Here is an 11,897-nt window from a genome sequence, read left to right on the forward strand (position 1 = left end):
GTTATACCTAGAAATTACTGAGGAAAAAATAAAAGCATTTCAAAAGAATAATATAGGCAGGTGCTCTCTATACTCCTAATGGGGCACAATCTAAGTAATCTTTTGCTCAAGTGACATCACTCTCTTTGGGTGTCCTGCCCCCATTGGGCATCTGATCACTGTATTAAGGAAGAATAGCAGACAGCTGGTGCTAAGTCATCAATGGCAACATGACTCTGTGGGAGAGGAGACTCCATATTGGGAAGTGTATGACTTCTCTTTCCACCTCCAACTCAGAAGTCAAGACTGTAACAGCTTTTCTTCAGGCAAAGTTATTGGACACAGCAACACAGTTTCATTTAAAATGTTCCTTTAAAAATAGTTAGCTAAGAATTTATTTATAATGCTCTTTCAAATTTGGGGAGAATATGGAAATGTTATGCATTAAGAGGAGGGGAGAAAAAAAGCACCTTAGCCAGAATCGCAGAATTTCAGAGTTGGAACATATCCTATTCTAGTCTACCTTGCCCAACCCATACTCAAAAAAAACCCATACTCTATTATAACACATTTTAAACCAAGCCCCACGATATAATTAGAGCTCTGTGGAAAGCAAGATAAATGTCCCACCTACCATGCTTCTCCACTATATAAATATGAGCCTAGTCTTACTAGGCCATCCAAACAGCTATTAAACACCCACACTGAGCAAAGTGCTATGTTTGACATCAAGGGAAGATGACAAAGTCTAGGAAACACACAGGCATTATGCTTTCACAGACCCACTTGGCACCACAGAGCAATTTCTGCTCCCTCCTGATTAGGGACTGCCCTTCCATGATGAACATTTCAAGAATGCTCCATTCCAAGCTTTTACTTCACTCCTCACTCTCCAGACTTCTTTATAACAGCAATAGGTATATCTTATTTACATAATCCAGGCAGAAACAATCAGCTGTCCTACTGTGCCACCCACCATATTCTCCATGGCCACACTCCCCTAAGTGCTTCATCTCTTCATTAAAATATAAGCCCTAATTCCAACACACTTGTGATGGAAAGAACCATCTGCATCCAGAGAAAGAACTACGGAGACTGAGCGTGGGTCAAAACACAGTATTTTCACTTTTTTGTTGTTGTTTGTTTGCTTGGTTTTTTTTTTCTTTTCCCCTTTTGTTCTAATTTTTCTTGTGTAACATGACAAATATGGAAATATGTTTAGAAAAATTGCACATGTTCCATCTGTGTCAGATTGCTTGCTCTCTAGGGGAGGGAGGAGAGAGGGAGCAGAGAAAGAGGAAAAAGAATTTGGAACACAAGGTTTTGCAAAGGTAAGTGTTGAAAACTATCTTTACTTGTATTTGGAAAAACAAAATATTCTTTAGAATCTTGTATTATATATATATATACACATACACACACACACACACACACACACATACACATATGTGTGTGTGATCATATATCATGATCATATATAATCCTGGGCAAGTCACTTAACCCTGTTTGCCTCAGTTTCTTTATCTATAAGATGATCTGGAGAAGAAACGATATCATTCCAGTATTTTTGCCAAGAATGATCCAAGTGAGGTCATCAAAAGTCATACACAACTAAAAAAAAATGAATAATGATATTTATGTACCCAATCAGAGCAACAGTAAAAGTAATCCTATTGATTGCCAAAAATAACAGAAATCAAAAAATCATGTGTATAAACAGGTCCCAAGAGATCACTCCCAAATGAGAGCTCCTGAAAATGATACCTGGAATGGCAATTCAGGCAACCTCTTCTTTTCAAGTGAATAGTACAGCAGAGAAAGTGTTGGTCTAGTATAGTATATCTGGCTGATTCTGTCAATCAGTATCAAATAAGCACCTATCATGTGCCAGACACTATTCTAAGCACTGGAAATACAAATGAGACAAAATATAGTCCATGTACTCAAGGAGCTTACAATCTAATGGGGGAGATTACTTCCAAACAAATATATACAAAGAAAATTATATAAAGGATAAATTAAAAATAATTAAAGAAGGAAAGTGGGAAAGCACTGAGATTAAGAGAGTCTAGAAGAGGTTTCCCAAAGGAGATGGGATTTTATTTGGGCCTTAGAGGAAGACAGGAAGACTAATAGCTAGAGTGGAAGAGGGAGAGCATTCCAAGCATGGGGGACAGCTAGAGAAAGTGCCTTTAGCTAAGAGATGAAATGTGTTATTGGTGAAACAGCTAAGAAGCCAGTATCTCTGGAATCAAGAGTATTTGTTAAGAAATAAGACTAGAAAAGTAGAAGAGGGCTAAGGTTATGAAAAGACTCTGAATAAAAACAGAGCATTTTGTATTTGCTCCTGAAGGCAAAAGGAGATCATTGGAGTTTCATGATTATAATCAGAACTGAATTTTAGGAAAATCATTTTAGTAATAGAATGGAGGATGGATTGGAATGAGGAAAAATTAGAAGCAGGCAGACTCACCAACAAGCTATTGCAATAGTCAAAATGTGAAGGAATTGGGGATTGCACTAAGTTTAAAAGCAGTGTCAAAGGAGAAAATGGAGTGTATTTGAAATTTTGCACATATTGCACAGATGAAATCATCAAGTCTAGGCAACAAGTTGGACATGGGGAGTGAGAAATAAAGAGGAATCCAGAATGACTCCTAGGTCAGAAGCTTGAGAAACTGAGAAGACTTCCATTGGCTTCCATAATAAAAGGGAAAGTAGGAAGGAGGGTAGGGAAAAAGATGATTTCTGGTTTGGACTTAACTGAGTTTAAGATGTCTACTGGACATCCAATTTAAGATGTCTGAGAAGTTGGAGATATGAAATTGGAGGTCAATAAAGGAATTGGGTCAGGAAAGAGAGGTTTGCAAGTCAGCAGCATAGAGATGATTCTTAAATCTACGGAAACTAATGAGATCACCAAGTAAAGTAGTATAGAAGGGAAAAGAAGAGAACATAGGACCAAACCCTGAGAGACATCTGTAGTTGGAGAGTGTGATCTGGAGGATCCACTCAAAGCAGACAGAAAAGGAGTAGTCAAATAGATAGGAGAAAAACCAGCAAACAGGTGTCCTGAAAAGCTTAAGAGAAAAGAATATCATGGAGGAAGAAATGATTAATATTGCCTGCAAAGCTGCAGAGGGGGAAAGCATTTTAATACAGTAAGCATAAAGTAATATTAACAGAGATAAGTACATCATATTAGAATTGCTTTGCTAATACATTTAGGTAGATGTCTTAACATCCATTTATAGTGTTCTATCCATAATATAAACTATGTGAAATAAACATTATTCGCACTAATCAGTGAAGGCTAATTGCCTCCAAAGGGAAAAGACAAATCCATCTAACCTATTTTGCCTTTGCTCATATCATTCCCTCCTTTAATATTGCTATGGGTCTCTGATGTTATAGCAGTATGAGATGCAAATTGCAATCCATGGCTATCCATCCTTTGCATCCTCAACTTTTATCCATTTTATCCTCCTGCAAAATCTGTCAGAGGGATGAGAGAATAATTCAACCAATGTGAGGGGAGCTTTTCTCATTCCCTTGACACTGAGTGTAAATCAGTGGGGCCTATCATCCATTAATTATACCTCATTTTTGTTATATGAGCATCTCATATTTCCCCTATAACATTTCTTTTGACATGCTTAATATAATTCTTCCTATATAACATTTTATTTTTAATGCATTTATAGTTGTTCATTTTATCCTATGTTCTACAAATAATCTAACTAGTTAGGTAAGAGCACATTACTATTATTCATGACAAGTATAAGAAATTATATAAAAACATTATTTTAGAACAGACTAATTTCGCTTCTTTTCAAAGTCATGAGAGTTCAATTTGTGCTAAAAAATTTTTTTAATCTGAAAAGCATGTGTTTGTCTAATACATATCTAACCAAAGATGTAAATAGATATACATCTTTATTTAACATCAAAAAAGCTTTGTTATAGGGGGAAAGAACTGATTTTCAGTAAAGAGCTGCAGTTGTATATACTTCCAGCTATATTTAGTAGCTCAAACCAAGCTAATATGTTGCCTAAAATAATCAAATTTAATTGATAAATAAGAATAATTTGTAATTAGAACTCTTTAAAGTTCCAGACCCACAACTTTAACTGCCTAATAAATATCTCTACCTGAATTTCCCACCAGCAAGTCAAAATCCCAGCATGGCCAAGACTAAGCCCATAATATTTCACCTAAATATGATTTTCTTCCTAATTTCTCATTTCTGTTAATGGTATCACTTTTCTGGTACTCAAAGTGGAAAGAGTCATCATCAGTTCTTCTATTTTTCTCCATATAATAAATCACTAAGCCCTATCAGTTCAGCTTTCACATTACTTCCCTCCTGTCTGTCCCCACTGTCCTTACCCTACTGCAGACTTTCATAAATCTCTTCCCTGAATTATTATAACTTCTTCCTTAACAAATGTTTCTGCCTCTAATGTCTATCACCTTTATAAGTCATTCTTGAAAGATGGTCAAATTTATCTTCCTAATACATACCTTTGATCCTTCATTCCACTGTTCAAAGACTTGCCATCACTCCCCAGCACTGATCAAATGCAAAAACTCAACCCTTTAGCTCATATTAAAGGCTCTCCAGGATATTATTAAATCTGTGTGGCTAGCCTCACTTCATACATAAGTGCTTAACATAAGTTCCACTAAACTACATTGCTCCTATTCTTCACACATGTCCTAGACATTCTCATCTTCCTGACTTGCTCATTCCACTGTCAACATCTGGTAATGTTTATTCCCCTAGTCTTCATTATTTTGTTTAAATTCAACCTTTTTCATGAAGATTTCCCCTTACTACTTTCTCTACCAAGAAAGAACTAGGAAGTCTAAAACAAAAAAATTAATGATGATCCAAAACCTAATATAAGTAAGCAGTTGGGAAGGTAACACTGTATTTAACTCCATCATTAAAGAATCTAGCTTCATCATGGCTCCAGAATATGGTGAAATTTAATGCATCTCTAAATCAGTGATATGGTTATGAAAAGCATGAGAGATTATTATAGAGGGCCTAAATCAGGGATGGCATTAATAAGTGTATTTAAGGAGGAAATAGTTATTGGCTGTCAATGGTGCCTTTAGGCAGTTTGGATCGAACACAGAATGATTTAAACATAGCCAAAGCGTAACATTGACTTATTGTCAATGTTACGAATCTACATCTCTTCCCTGCTATACCTAGCAGCAGAGGAAACCAAGGGAGAACAGGATGTATGTGTGCCCCTTCTTCAGGCATCTTGTGAATATGTGGCAAAGGCTGCTATCATCTCTAATGACAGGAGTTCTTGATAAGACTATCAGATCCACCTAAAACTGCCACTCTGAAACTGTTGGTGTAAAGCTCTGCCCCATCATTCTAAGGGCACAACTGAGAACTCAGACATAACAGCTTACCTTGAAACTAAATCACGTGCCTTGGAAAAACTATACATTCCAGAGAATTGAAAATTTTGTTTGATTATTAACCACAATCTGTCATCTTTGAGGCAAATAAAAGAGACCCAAATATGGGTAAACACAATTCTGATTTTCAAAAAGAAAGGGGTAGATTCTTCAAATTATGCACAAGCCAGGAGGTTTAGCATTAATTGAAGGGGAGAGAGAAGAACAAAACCACTAGAATAAATTTTTCAAGGATTGGTTTGTGTATACTTAGAGTGGAAATGGTAATTACTCTAAACTAGGATGGGTTCAATGAAAACAAGTCATGAAAGACTAACCCCATTTCCTTTTGTGAAAGAGTTAATACACTGGCCCACCACAGACATAGTAGACTTGGATTTCAGCAAGGTATTTAACAAAGCCTTTCCTCATCCCATTTTGGATAATTACCTGGTACCCTTCTTAACTGCCCTGCTCCATGAACACATAGATTGTCATCCCTTAAAGTCAACTACTCCAAGTTTAGTGGTATATTTGTATATGTGGCATAAACTAGAGCTATGATTCCCTACCACAACATTTATCTCTGTTAGCCAGAGAATACATTTAGCACAAAGCAAAGGCATTTTATGGAGATGATATCTTAAGAGAACACACACAAACCTGCTGCACACAATATCACAAATACACACCAAGTCAATAGGAAAAATTGGTGAATATAAAAGAAGGCACTAGTAGAGAAGAACACATATAGGAAACAAAAGTAGCCAAGATAAAGGTGCTCTTTTCCTTCACAGACTGCTCTCCCTTGGACTCTCTACTAGGCAAATGACTCACCTGGGCTTCCTGCTCTATTCTTCTCCAGAACCACAGCTAAAAGCTGATTTTCTTCTCCACTCCCACAAGTCACACTCCTCAGGGTCATCTTCTATCTCAATAGTCCCTTTAGATAGAGTGTTTCTATTTCTAAAGTACAACCAAAGATTTATTAAGTACTCACTATGTTCCAGGCATTGTGTTAAGTACTAGGGATAAAAAGGATAAAATCAATCCCAGTCAACTATCTTACTGAATCTGATATTCATTTCAACAAATATTTAGTAAGCACTATGCTTGCTACTAGAGATAGATAGAAAATAAAAATCATTTTCAATGAATTTACTTTCTCTAAAAAAATTATTTTTAGATTTCACCCCCTAAAATTGCTCTTCTTCAACCTTCTAAACTTTACAGAGACAGACATATATCCCTCTAGGGTTGAGCACTCCCAAAAGACCCTTTCACATTTAACTGAAGATCCAGACTAACTGAAAGAGAAGATATAATCTGTCTCCCATGAAAACTTTTGCCAGTTAGCATGTTTGGAAATCTACCAGTCTGTTCAGTGGTAGTCAGAAAATCTTGCTAAACAACCTCTAAAGTTTCAATGGACTTCATGCCTCAAATGCTCTCTCTCTCTTCATCTGTACCTACCATCTTCCTTCGAGATGGAGACTAATTCCATCTTCTGCAAGATGTCTATGGTGATCTCATTTTTCTCCTCCCCCTTATCTAGATTACCTCTCACTTTATGTATTTTGTTTATACATAATTGCATGACTATTGTCTTCTTCCATATAATGTGAGCTTCTTGAAAGCAAAGACTATTTGGTCTGTCTTTATAGTTCCATGGGCTAAATACAGTATCTAGAATATAGTAAGTGCTTAACAAATCCTTGCTGACTAAGCAAGACAGACATTCCTAAATCCAGATTTTCCCAAAAATATCTCCATTGACCTTGAAGGGTGTTTTTTCATTCCTCAAACAATATTAATACTTTAAAATAAGTTTAAAAGTAACAAACATCTCTTTGAGAGAGAAGAAAGAAGTTTTCAAAAATCAAATGATAGGAAGATCAATTCCAAAAAGAATGAATATATTCTACTCTAGAGGCAGAGATTTTTCTCCAATCCCTCCTCCCCCTCAAAAGACTGTAGGCGAGTTAAAGCCAGATAACTACTTAACTAGATATACTTATTTAAGAGAGCCCAATACAAAGCAAAATTTTCCATAAGGGATCTTGAACTTGGTTGAGTTTAGGAAAGCTGATTTATCTGAATAAGCTTTTATTATTTCTTTAATCAAATACCTGAGATTTTTCAAATCAACATCAGATTCATTAAGATTTACATAATAAGGTACATCTAAAAAAGCTACTTTTTTTAGATGTACCAAGATATAATACAGAACACAAGATTTGATGAAAGCATCAAAAACTTAGATTAAAAGGGGTATTGTGAATCCAAAAAGTGATAATAATTTTCTTAAAGTTGAGAATGTGATGACACATTAATTATGTATGAAGCTATAGACTAATGATTAACTTACCCAAATATGAGCCTTCAAACAGAAAAAAAATGAATTTTTCCTACAACAAAAAACTTACTAGAATGATATGTGTGTATACTTTATTTTCTGGAAAAATTAATTTATTACTAGAAAGCTGCAAAAATCAATTTTTAATACTTGAATCACATTTTAAGTATACCAGTCTGGCTCAGCATTTTTAAAAATGCTGCTTTTAAAGCAATAGGACACATACATAAGAATTTAATCTTTCTAAATCCAAATGTTCATATATTGATTTACTTATAGTAGGTTAATTGAATGGAATAACTGTTATTTGATTAAAAATCCACTCTATCTCCAGCATGATACAGCAAAACCTAAATTCTAGTCTCTAATAAGAGGCTGTGAAAGTTGGCATCAATATGCTATTTTTTACCTGGGTTGCAACCAACCTAAACTATTTAGAAATGAAAGAATTGTTGCTAAAATGAAACTTAAGACAAGAGAAATGTCATTTGAAGGATGTATAAGTTTAACATTTACACTCACTTGCCATTTGCTCCAGTTGGAAAGTGGATGTGGTCTACTCCAAAGAAGTAGGACTGCATTTTCTTTGCTACTAAAATGGCAAAGGGAGCCCCTTGCCATTGTTCAACATGCACTCAGAATAAAAGGCCTCTCTTATTGGAATCATAGCTTCATTTTGTCCAAGTGTTGATTTGGCTTCCAATATGAAATGGTAAAAAGATGGAGGAAATGTGTATGAATGTAAGGCAAAATGTTTATGTGGAAACAAAGAAGTGGAGTCTCTTGAATACTTCTGTGCCACAAAAAGGAGAGGTGCTTTATTACATAAAATCTATGTGTCTACATGCATATATATAAATAAATTTTACATACATCCACACACGAATATCTGTTAAGCCTCATTAGTCTGAGCAAATCTAATCTTGATAAACAAAGTGGAATGAAACTTTCCCAGAGAGACCCTTCTACTTTTTAAGAGTATTAACTACTATTTCCTTTACTATCTCAATAAAAAGAAGAATATCAAATCTCAAAAACATAATTCTGAGTTGTGATCTCCCTATTTTTTAAATTAATATATCTCATTGGATCCAGGTGATTACTTGGGATAAACAATAAAACAGGCATGAAATATTTCGTGATAACATCTTTGTCCCACACAAACCCTTGGAACTGAATCCTCTTTGCCCTTCAAAATATGCAAAGTCAAGTTTTGACTCAGACTCTTAACTTTTTCTTTGCTGGATCCATAAAGAGTTTGGCATTGGGGATGTCAGAAGAGTAACAGCCAGGGCATCTGCTCATTGGAGACCACTCTTGGGACACAAAGTATCACTTAGGTGTATCACACTGCAAGGTCACTGAAGAAGAAGAGACTTTACATCATCTCTTCAGCTCTTTTCAGGCACATGGAAAAAAGGTTCTCTTAATGCCCGTTGGTTCACAAGGTCCAAGCCTGGGCCCTGTTTTTTCCTTGCCCTCCCTCCCTAAACCCTTTCCAGCTGCGCCAGAGTGTAGGCGTCCTGGTGTAGAGCACCGAGAAAGGAAAAGGCGGGAAGCGTGGGGACCAAAAATCACGACTCCCTAAACCACAGCAGTGGTGTCAGCAGTAGCAAACTGAAAAGGGAAGAAGGATGGATGGGGAAGGTGGGAGAGCTGCAGGCTGCAGTGCAGAGCCCAGCTTAGCTACCATCACCCCTCCTCCCCCCCTCCACCTGCTCAATAATGCAAAGGATGCTGCTGATACAGCCAGCAGAGGGAAGCCAAGAACTCATTCCCTACCTCTCAGCGCCCCCTCTCCACCTGAAATCTCCAGAAGAGGATGCTCTGTATCCTCCCGCCCTACTCCTCAGCTAGAAGGAGAGATAGACCGATGAAGGAGGGATGAGTATGGTCAAATAAGGTAGATTGTATTCGAGTAAGGGGTAAGGGAAAATATATCCGTTCCTTCCAGTAATCCCCGGGGAGCAGAGGCCAGCATTGCCCTCCTTTCCCTCGGGCTGGGTCAATTTCCCTAAGGCTTTTATTCAAGAGCTCTCGAGTCAACTAAGAAGTACCTTTCACACTTCAGAGTCAACGTCTAGGCTGTGAGGGGAGCTAACACAGGGTGAAGGACCACCCCATAAGTATGACAGCAGAGGGAGCACAGGGCTTTATCCCCCGCTGTGAATCACCGCTTCTCCTCCTTCTAGCTTAGCTTAGCCAGTCCTGCAATGCTTAGAGCGTTCTGAGCCAGGGTCGCCCTCGACCCTCTTCCCCCGCTTGCTCCCACAGGTAGCTGACGCATCCTCATCCCCAGCTGTCCCCTTCCCCTCCTACATCACTTCTCTTCTCCAGGAGCCCCGGGGCGCCACCAAGCTTCCTGGAGAGCTCCAGGTCAGGAGACAAACAGAGCGGAGGGAATAGACAGTCCCGCAGACCGTCGGAGCAGCAGTGAGCCTGCTCCCCCTCGAGCCCGTCCTCGCCATCCTCCTGTGCTCCAGTGCCCTTTACCTGAGTAGCCTTGTGGAACTGTTTCTTCAGCCCGGCCACAGACATGGTGAGGGGGGTAGCCCGGGATGCGCGCTGCTGCTGCTGCTGCTACTGCCTGGGGCTGCTGCTGCGGTGACAGAGGCGGCTGCTAATGCTGTAGCCTGAGGCTGCGGCGGCGGGGGCTCCGGGAGCGGAGCGGGGCGGCTGCAGGAATGCGGTGGCAGCCGCTGCCTGATCCCTAGGAAGGATAGGGAGGCCGGAGGGAGGGGGGCTGCTGCTGGGAGAGAAGGAGAAGCGAAGCGGGGGAGGAAGAAGGGAGGGGGAGGAGGGTATTCTCGGCGGGCACCCCGCGAGTTGCAGCCAGCGGCTCTGCCTGCCTGCCTCCCTCCCTCCCTCGGCGTGAGCAGGTTATCCGAGGCTCTGCTTGGCGGTGCAGAGACAGACACCCTGACGTCAAGAGAAGGGTAATCCGGCCTCTTAAAGGGGAAGCGGGAAGCCCAGCCCCAGCCGCGGCCCCCGGGTCCGCCCCCAGCCCCGATGAAGGAAGGATCAGGTGTGCTGCTTGCGGGCGGGCTCCGGCTCTGGCTGGGACCCCCGGGCTACTTTGTGAGAGATGGACGTGCGCATAGGTGCACACACATACATGCAGGTACACAAGTTCACACACTGGCGCAAACAGAGGCGTACAGACTACCGCGGACGCTACACGTAAACGCATTCTTGCGGAGATTTTGGAGCTGCACTTTAGGGTTCGAAGGCAAAGTTCACTTTCAGCTGATTTTTTTAAAGTGTTTTTTTTGCTCCTCTGGTTTTTTGAATCCTTACGCTCGGGGTAGGAGGATTCGCCAGAGGTTAGGGGAGGCTGGAGTTCTTGGAGTCCAAACACCTTGCACTCAGAAGAGCTGCTCCTGGATCTAGAAGGCTTTAGCTACCCTGAGTTCCTTATTTTCACTTTCACTTTTACTTCCAATCCTTCTTCCATAATCCGGCTCCAATCTATTTTAGCTGCGTGCTTTCACAAGGCTCCGCTCAGGTGTTTTTAATGTTCTAGTCTCTGTGTATTCGCATGCTTAGAATGCTCATCCACTCAACTTCCCCCTCTGAAGGCTCTTTTTTTTTTTTTTTTTTTTTTTTTTTTTTTTATTTAAAGAAGCTGAGCTAAAATACCTCCCTCCTAAGGGAAAGCCATCTTTTGTCCCACGGGTTACTAATGCTCTCTCCCTCACTTTATTTCATATTTACTTATCTGCGTTCATATTGTGTCCCTCCAAGCAGGAAAAAAAAGAAGTTTTTTGAGGGAAGGAGCTGTTTCTTTTGTCTTTACATCCCTAGAACATAGTATACTATCTTGTATACAGTAGGTAGGCTTCCTCATTGGTGATAAGGAGAGAGAAATAAAGGATCCCTGAAATCCCTATCAGGTTCTAACCTGAATCTGAATCCTGGGAAAGGAAGTTTGAATACCACCACACATTGTAATGCTTGTTTCTTAGAAAGAAATGTCAGAAATTATCATTTTACAGGTACGAAAATTAGGCCTACAGGGTAGAAGCATGTTTTGATTCAATTAAATAAGCATCGATAAGCAGCTCCTTTGTGTTAAGGCTATGCTAGATACTTGAAAACAAAAACAAAAAACAGTTTCTGCCTTTGCATTCCACTTCA

At 39.4% G+C, this 11,897-nt stretch overlaps 1 protein-coding gene across 1 annotated transcript in view; it reads right to left on the reverse strand.

The window, feature by feature from the left end:
• The window catches only part of SH3GL2 (SH3 domain containing GRB2 like 2, endophilin A1), a 226,358-nt gene extending 215,706 nt beyond the window's left edge, over nucleotides 1–10,652 (reverse strand). The window contains exon 1 of the mRNA XM_051987069.1: nucleotides 10,254–10,652. Within this exon, the coding sequence (XP_051843029.1) occupies nucleotides 10,254–10,298 (45 nt within the window). The 5' untranslated portion in view covers nucleotides 10,299–10,652. The remainder of the gene's footprint in view (nucleotides 1–10,253) is intronic.
• Nucleotides 10,653–11,897: the final 1,245 nt, after the last annotated feature.

The sequence above is a fragment of the Antechinus flavipes genome, chromosome 1 (genome assembly GCF_016432865.1).
Source record: "Antechinus flavipes isolate AdamAnt ecotype Samford, QLD, Australia chromosome 1, AdamAnt_v2, whole genome shotgun sequence".
NCBI classification, from domain to species: domain Eukaryota; kingdom Metazoa; phylum Chordata; class Mammalia; order Dasyuromorphia; family Dasyuridae; genus Antechinus; species Antechinus flavipes.